Below are 22120 nucleotides of genomic sequence, written 5' to 3'. Positions count from 1 at the left end.
CAACAACAATAAGAAATATCAAAAGATAAGAATACGAGCATAAAGTAAATGGCTCAGTAGAATATAATAAACATTTTAGTATAAGTATAATACAGGAAAGCACAATTTATAGTCCAATATTTACATGTGTTTTGGGGAAGGGGGAATGGGGGGCAGGTAAGTAATTGCTCCTGTAAGTCGGTCTGGAGAAGAGCGTCTGCTAAATGACCCCCCAAAAAATGGGATTGGCTGAGTGTCCTCTTGTTGTGTTTGTAGTGCGGACACGGTGGGCCCCTTCAACAGACGCTGTCTCTCCTGTGACTTCTACGAAAGCTGTGGCTACGTCACAGGCTCCTTCAGCCACAACATGAGCCTCTTCCTCCTCAGCTGCAAAGGTGGGAGACACCGGTTGGTCAGTCTGTCCATGGGTTGGTCAGTCTGTCCATGGGTTGGTCAGTGTCCATGGGTTGGTCAGTCTGTCCATGGGTTGGTCAGTCTGTCCATGGGTTGGTCTGTCTCTCCCCAAGTGAACCTTTGGCCTCTCACTTCTTTCTGAGAGACGCACTAGTAACGACACAATTAATTCAATGCATGTGTTGGTGACGGATGATATTTGGTCACAAACTCAATCATTTGTGCAGTGTATTTAAACCTTTACAATGCCTCTACCAGAACTCCTGCATTATTTCGACATGTGGCTACGGGTCCAATAGCAGCATCCCAAAGATTGTCATCCTCTCACTGAACTCCCTGGAACCACACAGGACAGCCGTGTTTACTGAACCTGTCTCTACCTCATTCACTTTTAATCCCTCATTCCCCTACTGCCTCTTGCCCGCTTTCATTTATTTGACGGGATTGTGATATGATTACAGCTCTGTGAGAGATTGCCTGGCCTACTTTGCAGACTCGGAGCCGCAAATGTTTGTTTCTAGAATGGTCACAATTTGCTAAGTGCATCTATCATTTTATTATGTGTCCCTTCTTAGTGCACCGCTGTGTTTTAGGAGACAGAGAGTGAGTGTTTCTACAGGGGCTTGTTTGTTTGGAAGCCAGCTCCTGAACACTGCAGAAATTATTTGGGTTGTGTTCAATTAATTGGATAAGCTAACAATAACAAGGAGGTCTGGACTACATATTTTGTGCTTGTAGAAAACATGTGAAGTAAAACATTATTTGTAGAGGTTTGAGTCTGTTCTCTGCAAGCAGATATTGTCAGGCTTTCAGACTTTAATCAATTACGTTTTGATGTTGTGTCTGAACTTCTCCAATGGCGTAAACCATGGGTTTGGGGTTTTGAAAGAAAAAATCAACTTTGAGGCTGGACTATATTGTGTCTGTCTTTTTAAAATGGCACCTTGATATTGAGTTCAAATGATGCGATTCTGATTTTTTTTGCAAGTCTTTTTGTTGCAAGTCTAGATAGAAATGGATAATTAAATCATCCTTTCCCCTTCTCTCGCTTCTCCTAGAACTGTGGACAGTGGGGATACATTTTGAAACATGCAGTCATTTGTACATAAGATGGAGCCACAGAATGTACTCATAAACCCAGACAGAGAAGCGACAGAGTGGTGCCACCACAAACTAATGGACACGTATCTTGGTTTCAATGCAAGAGAAATGCCTGATGCTGATGTCTTTTTTTGTCCTCTTTGTTTTTGTTTTGGTCTTTCTCCAGGCCCTGATGTCCCGTTTGTAGCTGTGTACAGCACACAGGACAGACAGAGTGAGTCTTCCAGTTAGGATTCTTTCAAATAAAAAAATTGGTCATCAAATGAAATCATTCACACCCTGTTTATCTATCAAACACACACCACACATACACACACTGCATAATCTTCCTCTTTCTTTGCTCTATTGTTAATATCCGGCATACACACACACACACACACACACACATACACCCACCACACATACACACACCGCATGATCTTCCTCTTTCTTTGCTCTATTGTTAATATCCGGCATACACACACACACACACGCACAAACACATACACTAGATCCATTATACTGAGATCTGATTTATGACTTGCCATGTAACTGTCAGGAAGCAGATGATACTTGTGGGGTGTACACTACACAACTTTAGCCCTGTTTTAGCTGTCCCAGACAAGTTTTCTGAGATTGGAGAGGTGAGCGAGTCAGAGATGCAATCTGAGGGCTACCGATCCCGTCTTTTAGCTGCCCGAGATGTCCAAATATTTTCAAACTTGTTTGATTTTATCGGCACAGAATCTGCGATGCTCTTGTAGTGTGAGATGTGCAACGTCAAGTTTTGGGAACGACGATCAGAAATAGCCAATGAGAGCTCGCCAGAGAAGAAGCCAGTGAGATGACGTTGTTTCACATCACTCAAAATGTGTAGACTCTCGAGCAGGAGCAATGACTACTACTGGTTTGTATTTGTCTTTAACCAAAGCCCCAAAGTCTCAAATCGTTACAGCTCTAAAGTTCACCGGCAATGTTATTCAATTAAAAATGTTGCTAGATATTTCAACTCTATATGGCAAGTGGGAATGTCTGACTGGAAACTTATGAGGCAGCTTTGAGCCACAGCTCGTTCTAGCTACGGTATGTTAACAATCTAATCACATCATTGTTTTGGCAAGAGAATGTGGCGGTATGGAGAATCCTCACGACCAACTGAAGAATCTGGTAGTGTGTGACCCCCGTCTTTGCCACATTGTTTAGTGTGCACACCACTGCGTTGGCAAGACAAAAATACAAATGGTCACTTAATGTGAGAGGCTCAGCGATGTTAGGATTTTGGAAGTTGTGTTGTGGACACTCAGCATTAGAGGGACACCATGGGGGGGAGAAGGACACACTCACAAACACACCTGTAGGACATCCACTCCTCTTCATGAATAAACATCATCCCGGAAATACAGTTCTTTATTAACACCGTAGAAAGTAAACATCTGTATCTATCTCTGTTTACCGAGCATTTACAGACCACAGAATTAATGCCCTCCCCTCCATTCCTGATTCACAATATGACCACCCACAGCCGTGTGATCTCATCAAACAGGCACAGCATACCAAGACTTTGACAGCACAGCAAGGCCACCTCTGCTTTCTGCTGAGTCACTGTTTACAGCCTTTGCCCAGTGTTGGCAGCCATACTGATTACATTACCTAGCTGGATGGATGTCCTCATAACAACATGACCTTCCCACTGTAATGAAAGACTATACTGTGTTTGTTTACTGCTGGTTACAGCATGTACACTTGGAAGAATAGCCACAACTATGTGTACAAAGGGGACTAGATAGCCTACTCTGCAGTCATATTTTACTGCATATATTTAAGTTTAGAGGCCAAGGGAGAAAACTAAAGGTACTTTTGGCAGGAACTCTGCTTTCTAACTGGAGCCCTTAAAGTTATTCTGAAATGTACATGCTGTTGTGGGGGGAATAACAACCTGGATGCATTTTCTGTAAAGTGTGTACTCTGCAGCGAACACACACACACACACACACACAGACAAGGTCAAAGAGAAATACCTCTTACAACCAGTCAGACAGTCAGGAGAGAACTCTCTCCCCGACCAAAACACCCACTCATTTTATTACTAGTCCAATCTCAGTCTCAGCATGCCAAGATAAGCCTCTTTAAGGCTTGTCTCTCTGTAGCCAGCCATTCTGAAGTCTTCATTGATATTTACAGCCTACATTGCTGTTCTGTCTTTATCACGGTGTGTCAGTGTAGCGAGGGAGGGAGGGATGTCTCTGCATTCTGGTAATTTCCCTCTGTCCTCTTCTGTTATGTCTCTTGTTGTAAGCATGGCTTCATCACAACTTCCAGACCAACATTCTTCCACAATCCCCTTTGAACATCTACAGTACGTGCCCTTAGACCATGGTAGCCATAGCAACCTCTGCCATAGACTAAGGCCATGATGTTTGTCACTGCAGAGGTGTTTGACCTGGAGACCAATGAGAATCTGAGGATTAGGCTGGACTCCATGCAGATGCCCCACGTGGAATACAAGGAGATCACCATGGAGGATTACAGTATGTTATGTTCCACTCTAACGCTAAGGGAGATTTCAACAGCAGAGCTGTCTTTTAAAGTCTGTTTTGTTCAGATGAAGCTGATGAACAAATGAGAATTGTGTCGTGGCAGTATAATCATAATCACACATACTATCAGGAATCAAGATGAGACCCAAGTGCAGACTGTGTGAAGTAACCATGTGTATTGTAACCACAGGGCAGGAAAACGACAGATCAAGGCAGGCAGGGGTCAATAATCCAGAGCAGAGGTCAAGGTACAGGATGACAGGCAGGCGGGTACAGGGTCAGGACAGGCAAAGGTAAAGGTAAAAAACCAGGAGGATGAGAAAAAGAGAGACTAGGGAAAACCAGGCGCTGAGACAAAACACTGGTAGGCTTGAACAAACAAGACAAACTGGGAACAGACAGAAAAAACAGGTATAAATACAGTGAGGGAAAAAAGTATTTGATCCCCTGCTGATTTTGTACATTTGCCCACTGAGAAAAGAAATGATCAGTCTATAATTTTAATGGGAGGTTTGTTTGAACAGTGAGAGACAGAATAACAACAACAAAAAATCAGAAAAACGCATGTCCAAAATGTTATAAATTGATTTGCATTTTAAAGGGAAATAAGTATTTGACCCCCTCTCAATCTGAAATATTTCTTTCTCCCAGGTGTCTTTTATACAGGTAACAAGCTGAGATTAGGAGCACACTCTTAAAGGGAGTGATCCTAATCTCAGTTTGTTACCTGTATAAAAGACACCTGTCCACAGAAGCAATTAATCAATCAGATTCCAAACTCTCCACCATGGCCAAGACCAAAGAGCTCTCCAAGGATGTCAGGGACAAGATTGTAGACCTACACAAGGCTGGACTGGGCTACAAGACCATCGCCAAGCAGCTTGGTGAGAAGGTGACAACAGTTGGTGCGATTATTCGGAAATGGAAGAAATGCAAAAGAACTGTCAAATCTGTCAAATCTCCCTCGGCCTGGGGCTCCATGCAAGATCTCACCTCGTGGAGTTGCAGTGATCATGAAAACGGTGAGGAATCAGCCCAGAACTACACGGGAGGATCTTGTCAATGATCGCAAGACAGCTGGGACCATAGTCACCAAGAAAACAATTGGTAACACACTACGCCGTGAAGGACTGAAATCCTGCAGCGCCCGCAAGGTCCCCCTACTCAAGAAAGCACATATACATGCCCATCTGAAGTTTGCCAATGAACTTCTGAATGGTTCGGAGGACAACTGGGTGAAAGTGTTATGGTCAGATGAGACCAAAATGGAGCTCTTTGGCATCAACTCAACTCGCCGTGTTTGGAGGAGGAGGAATGCTGCCTATGACCCCAAGAACGCCATCCCCACCGTCAAACATGGAGGTGGAAACATTATGCTTTGGGGGTATTTTTCTGCTAAAGGGATAAGGACAACTTCACCACATCAAAGGGACGATGGACGGGGCCATGTACCATCAAATCTTGGGTGAGAACCTCCTTCCCTCAGCCAGGGCATTGAAAATGGGTCGTGGATGGGTATTTCAGCATGACAATGACTCAAAACACACGGCCAAGGCAACAAAGGAGTGGCTCAAGAAGAAGCACATTAAGGTCCTGGAGTGGCCTAGCCAGTCCCCAGACCTTAATCCCATAGAAAATCTATGGAGGGAGCTGAAGGTTCGAGTTGCCAAATGTCAGCCTCCCACACACGCAAACCTGGTGGCCAACTACAAGAAACGTCTGACCTCTGTGATTGCCAACAAGAGTTTTGCCACCAGGTACTAAGTCATGTTTTGCAGCGGGGTCAAATACTTATTTCCCTCATTAAAATCAATTTATAACATTTTTGACATGCGTTTTTCTGGATTTTGTTGTTGTTATTCTGTCTCTCACCGTTCAAATAAACCTACCGTTAAAATTATAGACTGATAATTTCTTTGTCAGTGGGCAAACGTACAAAATCAGCAGGGGATCAAATACTTTTTTCCCTCACTGTACACAAGGGATAATGGGGGAAGATGGGCGACACCTGGAGGGGGGTGGAGACAAGCACAAGGACAGGTGAAACAGATCAGGGTGTGACACATACTGATCACTTTCTCTTGTTGTTGTGTAGCACTAACGATGCAGATCCTCAAACCTGCCAGCTTTGTGGACTCATCTCACTATCCTCTGCTCCTCCTCGTGTGAGTACACACACACACACACACACACACACACACACACACACACACACACACCTGCTCTACTATAAAAGCTAGCTATCCATCTCCACAGTTTGTCATCAGCTGTTGACACAGAGGTCTTCACCTCCTCTGTGCCATGGACAGGTTGCCTCATCAGGAGAGATAATTACCCTCCGACTCAGTGCTTTAATCAGGGCTATTCATCTAAGGCAGAGATGTGGCAACTCTCTCCTTCGCACGACCAGTAATTACGCTGCCAATGAAAAGGTCTCCATTTCCCCTTTAATTAACCCTCCTCTCCTTTCCTCCACTATCACACCATCTCACTCCATGCCCTTGCCTGCAGGTTGGTGAAACACACACTAGACTAGATTCTTCAGTCCCTGTCTTCACCCTGGCTCACCTCTGGATGAAGTGGCACTACTATAAAGACAATGTGTCATTTTCTCTATATCTGCTGTATGAGGACACACCTCCAGTTTAAGAGGGACCGTGAGAGGTGTGTGTGTGCATGTGTAGTTATTTATTTTAGGGAGTGAGTGAGTGAAAATGATGGGTTAATAAGGACTAAACATGCCGCCTTCCCTCGTCACCAGTGACAGCACCCCCGGTGGTCAGATGGTATCAGAGCTGTTCCAAATGGACTGGGCCACGGTGTTGGTGAGCAGCTTCGGGGCCATGGTGGTACGCTTCGACGGGCGGGGCAGCGGCTTCCAGGGGACCAACCTGCTGCACCGCGTCCAGAGGAAGCTGGGCGTGTTCGAGGAGAGGGACCAGCTGGAGGCCCTCAGGTAGGTACCTTCAACTGCGGTCTGATTCTCCACCCTTCTCCTAAGTGGTGCGCTTGCAGTCATGGATTTAAAAGCATTGGATTGGTGTAATAATTGCTGGAGGGTGTTTCCACCATTGTTAAATCCATGATGGGAAGTGTGAGGCCTTGGACTTCTCTGTCACAAGACAGACTGCCCTAACACTGTCATATGAACTGAAGAGCAGCCAATCGGCAGAGGTCTGGAAATGTGTAGTGATTTGACATGTGTAAAGGAAAAATAATTTATTCACACACTCTTAGGTAACTAACGTTTAGGCAGCTGAGGCTATAAAGTTTGTGGCTAAATTATTGTTATGTTCCGCCGGCCTGTACCTCGCCAAATCAGGATTTTCTCCTTTCTATATTACAGCCGGGTGCTAACGAGCCTTGACATGGACAGCTAGCAAAATAACTGAGCAGAAACTCTTGGAAGGGGTACTCAGGATCAGGAAGTCTTCATTCTTAGATGAAGTAATCCAAATCTAATTTCTTGCATTTCAGTATAATATCTAAAGAGCCCTACGTTGACAAGACCAGGATTGGAGCTTTCGGCAAAGTAAGATACTTTTTTCTCCTGATAATTATGAGGTTAATTGGTTGCATGTAGTTACATCTGAAGTGGATAATGTTCCCTTGAACCCCTTGTATTGTTCAGTATCTATCTGCCAACTCTGATGTGCTAACTAACCACCCTTGTTTTAAGTATAGAAATCACTAGGGATGCTCTTGAATCTTGCTCGTTCATATCAACATATTGAGTGTCATATTAAGATTGCCAGCTACACTCTTCAACTGAAGTGCAAGCTGTAAATGACAGCTACAGTGTTTATGCCTACTCTGTGTGGTTTTCTTATGTACTGCATTGCTGGAATTGTGTGTTGAAAATACATAGGAAAAAGACAGATCAGATGTGTGCTGCGAGCTCAACATTTACCTTTGGACCAAATAGATATAGTTTTAATAGATTCTGACACCTCTGATAGGATGTTCATGAAGAGAAGCTTAATTCTGTTGCCTCTGGCCAAGTCCTCCTACTGGCTGCTGATGTATTAGAGAGTCCAGAAGGCCAAACATTATTTGGAACTAATCATCCATAACAGGAAACATACATTATGGAGGAAGCTGCAACTTGCAGTAATGGACATGGGATATTTCATATTACTCATTATCAGGGGCATTGTCAAATAGCCTGGTCCCAGATCTGTTTGTGCTCAATGTGTTGAATAGCATGACAATGACCATAGGAGTTGGCAAGACAGCACAAACAGATCTGTGACCAGGCTAATGATCTACTGCTCTTGGGTCTCCAAACTCAATCTTTAAACCGAGCTTGAAATGGGTATCTGTCTGTAGGCAGCAGTTAGAGAAGCCTTGTGTTGATATAGGATTTCTGCTTTCCGTCTGTCTGTCCGTTCGTCCGTCCGTCTGTCTGTCTCAGGTTTATGGAGGCTATGTGACCAGCCTGTTACTCAGCGCTGAGGATTCCCCGGTGAAATGTGGTGTAGCCCTCTCACCCATCACGGACTTTGACCTATACGGTAAGGTGTGTGTGTGTGTGTGTAAATGCTTCTTATCAACATGATGGAGCAGACACCCCTCCCACGCCAACACTACAGTGCCAGACAGATGTGCCTATGTGAGAGAGAGAGCAGTGATACTTGGGAGGGAAGTGTGGATGACAGCAGAAGCAGGTGTGGGGGTTTATGACTCTGTTAATCTCAGACTATGGTTTCTATCTGAAAAGATGGATGTGTTTGAGAGCTCATCTGACAAGAATGAATAAGTATAGAAATAAGTATAGGAGTTTTAAAGAACTACAGCTACACATAACATCATCTGTAGTATTTTCTGCTGTGTATTGAGGTATAACAAGACATATGTGTGTGTGTGTATATATATTAGGTACTGTGGGGCAAAAAAGTATTTAGTCAGCCACCAATTGTGCAAGTTCTCCCACTTAAAAAGATGAGAGGCCTGTAATTTTCATCATAGGTACACTTCAACTATGAAAAAATCCAGAAAATCACATTGTAGGATTTGTAATGAATTTATTTGCAAATTATGGTGGAAAATAAGTATTTGGTCACCTACAAACAAGCAAGATTTCTGGCTCTCACAGAACTGTAACTTCTTTAAGAGGCTCCTCTGTCCTCCACTTGTTACCTGTATTAATGGCACCTGTTTGAACTTGTTATCAGTCTAAAAGACACCTGTCCACATCCTCAAACAGTCACACTCCAAACTCCACTATGGGCAAGACCAAAGAGCTGTCAAAGGACACCAGAAACAAAATTGTAGACCTGCACCAGGCTGGGAAGACTGAATCTGCAATAGGTAAGCAGCTTGGTTTGAAGAAAAACTGTGGGAGCAATTATTAGGAACTCAAATCGGGACTCAAATCCTGCAGTGCCAGACGTGACCCCCTGCTTAAGCCAGTACATGTCCAGGCCCGTCTGAAGTTTGCTAGAGAGCATTTGGATGATCCAGAAGAAGATTGGGAGAATGTCATATGGTCAGATGAAACCAAAATATAACTTTTTGGTAAAAACTCAACTCGTCGTGTTTGGAGGACAAAGAATGCTGAGTTGCATCCAAAAAACACCATACCTACTGTGAAGCATGGGGGTGGAAACATCAAGCTTTGGGGCTGTTTTTCTGCAAAGGGACCAGGACGACTGATCCGTGTAAAGGAAAGATGGCCCCATGTATCGTGAGATTTTGAGTGAAAACCTCCTTCCATCAGCAAGGGCATTGAAGATGAAACGTGGCTGGGTCTTTCAGCATGACAATGATCCCAAACACACCGCCCGGGCAACGAAGGAGTGGCTTCGTAAGAAGCATTTCAAGGTCCTGGAGTGGCCTAGCCAGTCTCCAGATCTCAACCCCATAGAAAATCTTTGGAGGGAGTTGAAAGTCCGTGTTGCCCAGCAACAGCCCCAAAACATCACTGCTCTAGAGGAGATCTGCATGGAGGAATGGGCCAAAATACCAGCAACAGTGTGTGAAAACCTTGTGAAGACTTACAGAAAATGTTTGACCTCTGTCATTGCCAACAAAGGATAGAAAACAAAGTATTGAGATAAACTTTTGTTATTGACCAAATACTTATTTTCCACCATAATTTGCAAATAAATTCATTAAAAATCCTACAATGTGATTTTCTGGATTTATTTTTCTCATTTTGTCTGTCATAGTTGAAGTGTACCTATGATGAAAATTACAGGCCTCTCCCGTCTTTTTAAGTGGGAGAACTTGCACAATTGGTGGCTGACTAAATACTTTTTGTGCCCCATTGTATAACAAAGTATTGAGATAAACTTTTGTTATTGACCAAATGCTTATTTTCCACCATAATTTGCAAATAAATTCATTAAAAATCCTACAATGTGATTCTCTGGATTTTATTATTATTTGAAACCACTACGTACCTTGATAGGATCTAATGAATTGATTCCTTTTGACAACCTCTCTTCCAGCATCAGCTTTTTCAGAGAGATACCTGGGAATGCCCAAGCCTGACCCAAGAGCATATGCGGTATGCCTTCTTTATTCAGCCTTCACTTGAACTTCATGTATGAGCTGTGTTTTTTCTATTGGCTTGTAATATAACATCAGTGTAATACTGTGTATCATAAAATATAATATCTATGTAATTTCTCCACAGATGGCAAATCTAGCACACAGGGCATCACAGTTCCTAGACAAGAAGTTTCTGATTGTTCATCCAACAGCAGATGGTATGAGATCCTTGAAAACCTTTCTAGCCTAACAAAATGCTTTTATGTTTTTAACAATAAGATGGTATGTGTTGGTCTCCTTTTCTCTCACCAGAAAAAGTACATTTCCAGCACACAGCTAAATTCATCTCCCAGCTGATCAATGAAAAAGCAAACTACACTCTACAGGTGAGAGGACCTTCCCAGAATGACACGTAGAAATGGGATGTATAGAATGGCTACCATCAATAAGGTGCACCAATTTAACTTGCTTCCATTCATCCATTGAGGTCGGGCACTGATGTTGGGCAATTAGGCCTGGCTCACAGTCGGCCTTCGAATTCGTCTCAAAAGTGTTCAGTAGGGTTGAGGTCAGGGCTCTGTGCAGGCCAGTCAAGTTCTTCCACACCGATCTTGACAAACCATTTGTGTATGGACCTTGCTTTGTGCATGGGGGCATTGTCATGCTGAAACAGAAAAGGGCCTTTGTCACGGTTTTCATATGGTGAAGGAGAGTCGGACCAAACTGCAGCGTGTCGATTGCGATCCATGTTTATTTAAACAAACGTAAACACGACAAAACACGAACACTACAAAACAATAAACGAAACGAAAACAGCCTATACTTGTGTCAACTAACATCGAACAAGGACATCAAGACACTCAGGACAATCATCCACAATACAACCAAAGAATATGGCTGCCTAAATATGGTTCCCAATCAGAGACAACGATAAACACCTGCCTCTGATTGAGAACCACTTCAGACAGCCATAGACTAAACTAGAACACCCCACTAAGCTACAATCCCACTATCTACACACCACATACAAAAAACCCATGTCACACCCTGGCCTGACCAAATACATGAAGAAAAACACAAAATACTACGACCAAGGCGTGACAGCCTTCCCCAAACTGTTGCCACAAAGTTGGAAGCACAGAATTGTCTAGAAAGTCATTGTATGCTGTAGCATTATGATTTACCTCACTGGAACTAAGGGGCCCGAACCATGAAAAACAGCCCCAGACCATTATTCCTCCTCCACCAAACTTTACAGTTGGCACTATGCATTGTGGAAGGTAGCGTCCTCCTGGCATCCGCTAAACCCGGATGTGTCTGTCCGACTGCCATCACTCCAAAGAAAGCGTTTCCACTACTCCATAGTTGAATGGCAGCAAGCTTTACACCACTCCAACCGACGCTTGGCATTAACGTGTGGTGATCTTATGCTTGTGTGTGGCTGCACAGCCATGGAAACCCATTTGATGAAGCTCCCGACGAACAGTTATTGTGTTGATATTGCTTCCAGAGGCAGTTTGGAACTCAGTAGTGAATGTTGCAACCGAGGACAGACAATTTTTACGTGCTTAAGCACGAGGCGGTCCCGTTCTGTGATCTTGTGTGGGCTACCACTTTGCGGCTGAGCCTTTGTTGCTCTTTAGATGTTTCCACTTCACAATAACAGCACTTACAGTTTACTGGGGCACCACTAGCAGGGCAGAAATTTGATGAACTAACTTATTGGAAAGGTGGCATCCTATGACAGTGCCACGTTGAACATCACTGGGCTCTTCAGTAAGGCCATTGTACTGCCATTGTTTGTCTATGGAGATTGCATGGCTGTGTGTGCGATAGTATACACCTGTCAGCAACGGGTGTTACTGAAATAGCCGAATCCATTTCATTTGAAGGGGTGTCCACATACCTTTGTGTATATATAGTGTACTTTGAAGGGGCTTAGATGATGATGATAATAATAACATGTTTATTATAGCATCCAGAGCAATATGAATGGATGTATGGTGACCAGTGTGTTGTGTTCCCACTCAGATCTACCCAGACGAGGGCCATTTCATCCACAGCGAGGCCACGCAGCAGCACCTCAGCCAGTCGCTGGTCAACTTCTTTGAGGAGTGTTTCCGGCTACCGGACAAGGTGTTCGAGGAGAGACAGGAGGAGGAGATTGAGGAAGAGGGTTAGCCCAGACAAAACCAACACCCCAAAACAGAGCTCCAGTCTACGCCTAAGCACAATTCCAGCCCCCATACTTGGTTTCACAATCCACATAATATGCAACCTTCTCTTGGTTTCAACCCTCTTTAGTTATTTTTTTTTCAATTTTCACCTTCTGTGTTCCCCCTGCTTTTCCACATGATCAACCCTGAGACTGCCGCGTTGCAGATCAACCCTGAGACTGCCGCGTTGCAGATCAACCCTGAGACTGCCGCGTTGCAGATCAACCCTGAGACTGCCGCGTTGCAGATCAACCCTGAGACTGCCGCGTTGCAGATCAACCCTGAGACTGCCGCGTTGCAGATCAACCCTGAGACTGCCGCGTTGCAGATCAACCCTGAGACTGCCGCGTTGCAGATCAACCCTGAGACTGCCGCGTTGCAGATCAACCCTGAGACTGCCGCGTTGCAGATCAACCCTGAGTTGCCGCGTTGCAGATCAACCCTGAGACTGCCGCGTTGCAGATCAACCCTGAGACTGCCGCGTTGCAGACGCTTGCTTATCTCCTCATCCTCAGTTTTTCTCCTCCTCTCCCTCACCTTTTGATTCAGCACGACTCCACAAGAGACTATCGGCAGCCATTTTTTTGACATCGACACAATGAATACATTACGATGAAGGACCACTAGCTGATGTCATATCTGGAACGTGTTGAAAAGGTGCCAGGAATAGGCATTCTCTGGTCATTTTATGTTTAAAAGGACAAGCTCCTTGGATTCCAAACAACTGGTGGGAGGGAAGGAACATCAAAATCCACACACAAACTTTACCAGTCAGTGAGGAGGGAAGACTTTATCGCACAAACTTTACCAGTCAGTGAGGAGGGGAGACTTAATAGCACAAACTTTACCAGTCAGTGAGGAGGGGAGACTTAATAGCACAAACTTGTGGTCGAAGATACAGACTCCACATGGTATCTGACGGGTCAAACTGGCTCCAGCCCAGTGTCTGGGGTGTGGGTGTCTGTGGAGAAGGGAATGCTCCTATTTTGAAAATCTTGAAGAGACCTTTTCATGTCGGACTGTGCTTGTGTCGGTTGTCCCTTTGTCAAGTAGCACATTAAACATTCCTTTCTTTGGACATCGAAACTTTGTTTTTTCAGTGTTCAAGTTTATCTTGGAATCTTCTTGTAGCCTCAAGTATGTATTTAAATGGTGTAGTCTTCATTTTTCCATGTCATAAAAAGGATGTGAACCGAATCAGGTTTGTTCTTGATTCACTTTGTCTTGGTTTTGTTGCAAATTGTTCTCCTCCAGTCATTTGAAATTCGAAGCATAATATATTTTAGTCACTGTGCCTTACTTTGGGAGCAAGCGGTCCTTTTTATGGACTCCTTTTGTGAAAACAAAATACAACATGGATCATTGTAAAGAAATGTTCTGTTGACCATGACACCAACTACTGATGGTTAAACCTTCACTCTGAACTTTGAACACGTTGTAATGTTGTCATAGAGTACGTATGGAATTATGTCAAGTAAGAAATGGTCTTCTCTAGTTCCAAATATAACCAATTTCCAAAATGGTTGTAAACAGTAGTAGTTGCATGTATCCTTACATTATTTTACAGATGTTGAAATGGTAATGAAATTGTTTGTCTGGCTAACGACCACATAAAATGGTTATGTTTTAGTAAATGTTGTGGCATTCCAACCCCTCTCAGTATTACAATTCAAACCCATGGGTGGGTTTGAGGTGCCACTTTAAAATTGGTGGTGTTGTATGGCCAAAAGTAGTAGTAGTAGTACATTTGTGTATATAAGGTCATTAATAGCTTAGAATCATTATCACAATCTTTACACTATGAAATACAAAGGAATTCTAAAAATTTGAATTCTTGAGGCACGAGTCTGCATTTTTAATTTGTCATTTTATCTGAATGCTCATTCCTGTTACTTTGTCAATGCATGTTATCAAGTTATTTGCAACTCAATGCAATCTTCAATAGCTCCATTTCAAAATAGTATTTTTGACATCTTGAATGTTCCATACTGGCATTACATTTACAGTAGTATCGTGATTGAGATCCCAGTCTCGTCAGCTTGATGTGTAAATGTTACTCAAATGTCATTTTAGTCTCTTAATATCTGAGTGTTATTTGTGCATAAATGCATTTTGAAAGTTACATGTATTTTTGTTCTCCTGTTTCTGTCCTTGGTTTGAGTTTAAAGTGGACGTTGCTATCGTCAGTGGCTCTGGTGAACTTTCTGACACTGGAGATTGAACGTGAAGATGGACTTTTGTCAAGTGACCCAAAATATTACAAGAGACAACTGTGGCATGGGGGTAAATATTAGAATAAAAAGTTGTTTATCTATTTTGGTTCTTATTGCACAATTGTGAATGTTCTCTGCTTTGAATTGTTTCATAGAAAACCATTTCATCCTCAAGCTACACAAATCAACCAACTGTTTTGTTGGATAATATAAGAATAAGATTGTTTTTGGTTTGTTCAAAAACATAGACATCCATAGTCATACGAACAACTTTATTGTTCTCAGCCTACTTTCTTTGTAAAACCTTTAATCCAAAATATACAAATCAAACATTAAGCTTTTAATTGACAGAAATGTACATCTAAGTGTTGCCGCATAAATACCATTACAATTATTGAAATAAACATGTTAAATTACATACTCACAAAAAAGTTATATTGTTCAAAGGCAGACTTGATTCCAGTGAACAGGATTGTAGGTTTATATCAGTACCATTAAGAACAATAATTTGGGTCGTTCCACCAATTAGGTTCCTTTTGAGAAGTTTGATTTATTTTATTTCACTTATTTTAACATTGTCATAAAGAGCACATGTTCAACTTAATGAAACAAATTTCCCCATCTCCAGAGGTTAAAAAAAAAACTATAGTGCCAAATAAAGTAACAGGGTTGACTACCTTAGCCATACATTTCTTTGTGACCGGGGGGAATGGAAGCTTGTTGTGTACAACAGGGAGGGGCAGTTGAATTCAAACTTCACAAAAAAAACCATTGTTATAACCTTTCCAGCCTGACCATCTATGGGTAACAGGGTTGAAGTGTTGTGCTCGACCTGCTCAGTTTTTCACCACAAAACACCAGAACATGGGTTAAAAGAGTAGAACCAGCTCACCTGCTTTTACACTGACATGACAATGAGATATGCAATGTCTCGGGGGGAAAAAAATCAAAGAGTTCGGTTCAAGTAACAGAGTTGACCTGAAAATGTGGGAGTTTATTTTATTTTCTTCACCTTAAAATAAATTACTAATAACATTAAATAAATAATCTTCAGAAATGACTCAAGCAACAAAATAACTAGGGCTTTACAATGATGGTGAACTTGGAGAAATGTTGGGGTTAACATCTTCCTAGAAGTCACAGAGGATGCACAGAGGGCATCTTTGGCAATTCAGGAAGTCTTTATTAATATTTAAAAAATCAATAGTTATTAATAACAGGCTTTTAAAATTCAATATTTGTCCACAATTTCTACTTAATATCAAAAAGACACTCGTTTCAAAAGTAATATATTTGTTCAAAGGCTGACTTGATTCCAGTGTACACAGGATTGTAGTTATATATCAGTGCCCTCTTCTCCACCTCCTCATCCTCAAATTTGTGAAAGTTTTTTCTAGCTGTTAATGAAAAAAACAGTGGCATAGATTAGTGGTTGAAACATATTGTAACAGGTGGAGTTCGATCTTGACCACACCCTTCATGCTTCAGTCAAGGGGGGCACATTCAAGAACTCTCCATGTTACAATAACATCAAGCTACATATTGAGACAAACACGATAGATTCAGTGACATTTTGCAACACATTACTATAACTACCTTCATTGACAAAGAAATCGGCCATGAAGAAAGTAACCTTTACAGCCAATGGAGAGTGTGGAATGTACGGCTTTGTCCATTCAAATGTATTCTTTTCAGGGTGCCATTGGGTTCCATAGATGGGGAAGCTATATGCTACAGAGAAAACAATGAACCTATCATTGAAAATTATATTATGCAAGTACATGTTCCAGTATAAGTTACTGTATATATACTACTGTTTGCTAAGTTAGAACAATGTGCTTTACCTTCCATAGTTGACACAAACTCGTTTATCCCATCACTGCTTGTGGTCAGGACTTTGTAGAACTTCCTAAGGTCTGCATTGCTGTTATAAATCTGGATTGCAATGTTGCACGAATAGTTCACAATTAATGCTACAGAGGATACAGAAAAGCCTATCACTTGGTGATTGTACACAGACACAATGCACATACCGCCAAAGTGAGACTCCATTTATGGGAGTTTTCAGTGATTGGCTCAGAGGCCAGTGCATCCAGGAGCTCTGATGGGAAGCCCTTGAACATCCTACTCTCTCTTGATCCTGAAAGTGAAAGAATTTCACATTACTTCAGGTTGCAGATTATTGTTTCGGTGAGGCTGTGTGCATTCTTGCAGCATTTGGATAAGTGAACCGGTTCCATTTGGGAAATGTAATTCTGGTCAAATGTGATGAGTGATGCTTTTCTCTTATGTCTGTATCATGGTGATACACGCAAGTACATATAAAACATACTGTTAGTAAACACCAGTGGCAATGCCACACCACTGGTATTGGTGTGGGACAGAAGCATCTTTCCACTGGTCAGGTACGTCAATTCCTCGAATCCAAGACACGTGCCCCATACAGGGAAATAGTCACCCCTTGAGTTGGCCTAAAAAGTCAACAACAAAAAATGATTGAGAACAGGTTTTTCCCCCCACATATTTGGTAAGTTAAAATGAAGCTCTACAATATGTGCAAGTATCAAAAGGAGCATGTCATACCTCTATGGCAAGCTCATAAAAGATTCTAGCAGCCTTTGCATACCCAGATGTGAGGATGCTAACACCTCCACCAGGGTAGAGTATTCTACAGGGGGGAAATATGTAGTTCGTTTTTTTTAAAGAAATAAAAGTGGGAAAAAGATTACAAAAACACCACAACAGTGGGTCTTGTACAGCAAATAGCATAGTTGACACCTACCCATTAATGGAGTTGAACAGTGTTTTGTACTCTTCCAGTGTCTTATTTATCCTGTAGAAATCACAGAAAAGTGTGTCAGAGGTTCATAATAAAGTAGTTGGGAAATTAACATTAGGTCTATTCAGTCAAATGTTATGAGATATTCAGAACAATATTTGAAAAGCTGTTAAGTGCTCAAATATAGTTCATTATCAATCTGCATGAAGCTTACATCACAGGGACGACTCTTGCTCCAGCAGACTCCAGGAACTTGACATACGATGCGGCTATATAAGACGCATTCTGCGGTCGAGGCGAGTATACCTCCTGCGCTAAAACACCTTAGGAAATCGCAGATAGTTTTGGAAGTGAGTTACAATGAGTTTAATAAAGTTTACGTATTTCCAGTAAAGCTACAAAAAAAATGTCATGTAATAAAATATGAATTGATTGGAAAGAAGAACCTGTACGGTAAGTTAGGCCTACTCCGAATGGGTTACATTTATAGAATAGTACCTATCAATCTAAGGACTAATTGTGGCCATATGGTTGATGTTTTTGATATCAGACGGACTTTGAAGAGGTCGAACTAGTTATGCAACGTTCTAAACTCACATAATAATATATTAGGCAGTGTTAATGATATAGGGAATAATTTATAATAAATACATGATGTAACGCTTTAGTTTCTTAGTCATGTGATGCAGAAGTTCACCGATAATAGGCTCGTCGTTCCTCTTCAGCGCTGTGCACGAGGACAAAGTTAAGAAAGCAAAACAAAACAGTAGGGCAAAATTGCTCATTTCCGAAACGTGTTTCCACGTGTGGATCAAATTGTTATTGTAAAAAATTGAAACGAGCTTCTCCGTCTAAAGAGGACTTGATGACACTGGAAACTAGTACATTGCTATCGGTTGCATACAGTTTGTTTCTCATGAGGAAGAGCTCAATTGCATAGTGCTGGCGTCCTCATCTCTTTCTCAAAACCCATTGGAGAAGGTCAGAGGGGTGGGACCTTTGGCTTTATCATCCAATGGTTTGAGGAGAGGAAGGAGAGCCGGTGGAGGAGGGACATAACCAAATGAGAAAAGGCAATGAATGAATGTTCCTGCTACATTAATGATCATAAACTACTGCGCAAATTATCCTAAAACAACCTGCTACGAAAATGTTTCACATGTTTTTACTGGCAGCATAATAAAATGGACATTACAGTTTTCAGACTAAATAAAAGCTCAAACTGTAGAGGACAGGTTTTAGTTTTTTCTCTATCTTCTAAAAGTGCCCATACAACTTGAAAATAACAATATATTTCATTGTTCTAAAAGTGTTGGTTAATTGAAAATACAAAAAAATAAGACCTCACCTAATTTACAATTTCTTTTTAAATATAGTGGACTCACAGGGGGCTGATGAAGGGAGGACGGCTCATAATAATGTCTGGAATGGAGACCGTGGAATGGTATCAAACACACGGGAACCATGTGTGTCATGTGTTTGATACCAGTTAATTTACTCCATTCCAGACATTACAATGAGCCCCTCCCCAAGTAAGGTGCCACAACCACCTGTGATTGGACTGTACGTTAAATATAATAATTGTAATGTATATATCAGCTAATCTCACATATGAACAGCTATTCTATATAATAACTGCAAGTTGAACAAAAAATTGTGGCATGTACAGCAGTTTCAGCAGTTTTTGTTCCTCACAATGTTATGATATGAGGAACAAAAATGACAAAACATGTATACATCCACAATGATGGGATGGATTAGATAAATGCATCCATTCTTCATCCATTTGTTTTTGTTTTTAAATAATAAGGATGAGATTATAAAGTGTTTCTGTTGGCGGAGATGAAAAATATCCCACAGTATTAAGTATTTGGCGCCCTCAGGTGTTTATTTCTTAGAGGTGTAGAGCAGGATGCATAAAGCTCATGACGCATTGAAAAGGGGAAAACTGATTCCCCAAATTAACAGCCACAAAATCTGTCTTGCACGCAAACAAACATGCCAATGTTCATTGTTGAAAACACAACTTTGATCTTATTTGTATGTATATACTGTATTTTAATCAATGCCACTCCGACATTTTTTTTATTTTATTGTACCTTTATTTAACCAGGCAAGTCAGTTAAGAACAAATTCTTATTTTCAATGACGGCCTAGGAACAGTGGGCCTGTTCAGGGGCAGAACGACAGATTTTGTACCTTGTCAGCTCGGGAGTTCGAACTTGCAACCTTTCGGTTACTAGTCCAACTCTCTAACCACTAGGCTACCCTGCCGCCCCAGTTGCTCATCCCAATATTTATATATTTATTCATTCCATTGTTTTATGTTTAGATTTGTGTTGTGGTGTATTGTTAGATACTACTGCACTGTCGGAGCTAGGAACACAAGCATTTCGCTTCACCAGCAATAGCATTGGTGAATATGTGTTGTGACCAATAAAATGTTGTTTGATTTATAGTAGGTTCGCTATGTGTTTTATTTTTTTATTTTTTTATCTTTATTTAACCAGGCAGGCCAGTTGAGAACAAGTTCTAATTTAAAATTGTGACCTGGCCAAGATAAAGCAAAGCAGTGCGACAAAAACAACAACACAGTTACAGATAAACAAACATACAGTCAATAACACAATAGAAAACCTGTATACAGTGTGTGCAAAATGAAGTAAGGAGATAAGGTAATAAATAGGCCAATAGTGGAGAAGTAATTACAATGTATCAATTTCCACTGGAGTGATATATGTGCAGATGAGGATGTGCAAGTAGAAATACTGGTGTGCAAAAGAGCACAAAAACAAAAAAATATGGGCATGAGGTAGGTAGTTGGATGGGCTGTTTACAAGATGGGCAATGTACAGGTGCAATGATCTGCAAGCTGATCTGACAGCTGACGCTTAAAATTAGTGAGGGAGATATGAGTCTCCAGCTTCAGTGATTTTTGCTGTTCGTTCCAGTCATTGGCAGCAGAGAACTGGAAGGAAAGGCGGCCAAAGAAGGTGTTGGCTTTAGGGGTGACCAGTGAGATATACCTGCTGGAGCGTGTGCTACAAGTAGGTGTTGCTATGGTGACCAGTGAGCTGAGATAAGGCGGGGCTTTACCTAGCAGAGACTTGTAAATGACCTGGAGCCAGTGGGTTTGGCGACGAATATCTAGCGAGGACCAGCCAACGAGAGCGTACAGGTCGCAATGGTGGGTAGTATATGGGGCTTTGGTGACAAAACGGATGGCACTGCGATAGACTACATCTAATTTGCTGAGTAGAGTGTTGGAGGCTATTTTGTAAATGACATCGCCGGGATCTGTGGGATAGTCAGTTTTACAAGGGTATGTTTAGCAGCATGAGTAAAGGAGGCTTTGTTGCGAAATAGGAAGCCGATTCTAGATGTAATTTTGAATTGGAGATGCTTAATGTGAGTCTGGAAGGAGAGTTTACAGTCTAACCAGACATCTAGGTATTTGTAGTTGACTACATTTTCTAAGTCAGAACCGTCCAGAGTAGTGATGCTAGTCTAGCGGGCGGATGCGGGCAGCGATCAATTGAAATGCATGCATTTAGTTTTACTATCATTTAAGAGTAGTTGGAGGCCACGGAAGGAGTGTTGTATGGCATTGAAGCTCGTCTGGAGGTTTGTTAACACAGTGTCCAAAGAAGGGCCAGAAGTAAACAGAATGGTGTCAGCAGCAAGAGCGACATCATTGATATGTACAGAGAAAAGAGTCGGCCTGAGAATTGAACCCTGTGGCACCCCCATAGAGACTGCCAGAGGTCCGGACAACAGGCCCTCCAATTTGACACACTGAACTCTATCTGTGAAGTAGTTAGTGATTGACAGAGTCGAAAACCTTGGCCAGGTCGATGAAGACTGCTGCTACTGAAGTATTTTATCGATGGCGGTTATGATATCATTTAGGACCTTGAGCGAGGCTGAGGTGAACCCATGACCAGATCAGAAACCAGATTGCATAGTGGAGAAGGTACGGTGCGATTCTGAATGGTCGGTGATCTGTTTGTTAACTTGGCTTTCGAAGAATTTAGAAAGGCAGGGCAGGATGGATATAGGTCTAGAGTAACTCCCCGTTTGAAGAGGGGGATGACCACGGCAGCTTTCCAATCTTTAGGGATCTCAGATTATATGAAAGAGAGAATGAACAGGTTAGTAATTACACGCAGAAAATACTTCCTCAAATTCCCATCCATTCAAACTTACCCAAACCATTTCATATCATGAAAAGCTCAAAACTAAAATATGTCTGTAGAGTAAGGAGACCGATGTAGCAGCAACCTAGCATCCTACCATCAATTTCTATGTTGTCATTTTGACTGGCTGGATGGCAGCTTCTTTCTTGCTTGATGATAGTCGACTAAGAAAAGTTATTGGAAACTATTTGAGAGTTTGGTGTTGGGAACA

General features: G+C 41.9%; 2 protein-coding genes across 9 annotated transcripts in view; one reads left to right on the top strand and one right to left on the bottom strand.

Moving 5' to 3' along the window:
• LOC118382565 (dipeptidyl aminopeptidase-like protein 6) overlaps positions 1 to 15033 on the top strand; it is a 337979-nt gene extending 322946 nt beyond the window's left edge. For all 8 annotated transcript variants that reach the window (XM_052503586.1, XM_052503605.1, XM_052503594.1 and 5 more), the window contains 11 exons: positions 256 to 374; positions 1661 to 1708; positions 3903 to 4001; positions 6106 to 6175; positions 6772 to 6966; positions 7488 to 7542; positions 8425 to 8524; positions 10463 to 10521; positions 10651 to 10723; positions 10818 to 10891; positions 12537 to 15033. In XM_052503586.1, coding sequence (XP_052359546.1) covers positions 256 to 374; positions 1661 to 1708; positions 3903 to 4001; positions 6106 to 6175; positions 6772 to 6966; positions 7488 to 7542; positions 8425 to 8524; positions 10463 to 10521; positions 10651 to 10723; positions 10818 to 10891; positions 12537 to 12686 — 1042 coding nt within the window. In that variant the 3' untranslated portion in view covers positions 12687 to 15033. The remainder of the gene's footprint in view (positions 1 to 255; positions 375 to 1660; positions 1709 to 3902; positions 4002 to 6105; positions 6176 to 6771; positions 6967 to 7487; positions 7543 to 8424; positions 8525 to 10462; positions 10522 to 10650; positions 10724 to 10817; positions 10892 to 12536) is intronic.
• Positions 15034 to 15189: 156 nt separating this feature from the next.
• On the bottom strand, positions 15190 to 18689 carry LOC118370504 (gamma-glutamyl hydrolase-like). The gene is made up of 9 exons (XM_035755542.2): positions 18411 to 18689; positions 17928 to 18036; positions 17717 to 17767; positions 17518 to 17602; positions 17267 to 17405; positions 16968 to 17074; positions 16779 to 16869; positions 16531 to 16665; positions 15190 to 16331 (listed from the first exon to the last, which is right to left on the bottom strand). The coding sequence occupies exons 1-9, from the start codon at positions 18496 to 18498 to the stop codon at positions 16213 to 16215; spliced, it is 924 nt and encodes a 307-aa protein (XP_035611435.1). The 5' UTR covers positions 18499 to 18689; the 3' UTR covers positions 15190 to 16212.
• Between the last annotated feature and the right edge of the window lie 3431 nt (positions 18690 to 22120).

The sequence above is a fragment of the Oncorhynchus keta genome, chromosome 4 (assembly GCF_023373465.1).
Source record: "Oncorhynchus keta strain PuntledgeMale-10-30-2019 chromosome 4, Oket_V2, whole genome shotgun sequence".
In the NCBI taxonomy this organism is placed as follows: Eukaryota; Metazoa; Chordata; class Actinopteri; order Salmoniformes; family Salmonidae; genus Oncorhynchus; species Oncorhynchus keta.
The sequence above is the reverse complement of the archived record's forward strand: the minus strand, read 5'-3'. Positions and strand labels throughout refer to the sequence as shown.

Excerpts from the sequence above, each read along its gene's own strand:
- LOC118370504 (XM_035755542.2), bottom strand. The coding sequence starts at position 18,498 with ATGAGCAATTTTGCCCTACTGTTTTGTTTTGCTTTCTTAACTTTGTCC. Across the intron at positions 16,666-16,778 it reads GTTTGTGTCAACTATGGAAG|CATATAGCTTCCCCATCTAT; the intron begins GTAAAGCACATT and ends TTTTCTCTGTAG. Across the intron at positions 16,332-16,530 it reads CGATTTCTTTGTCAATGAAG|CTAGAAAAAACTTTCACAAA; the intron begins GTAGTTATAGTA and ends TTTCATTAACAG.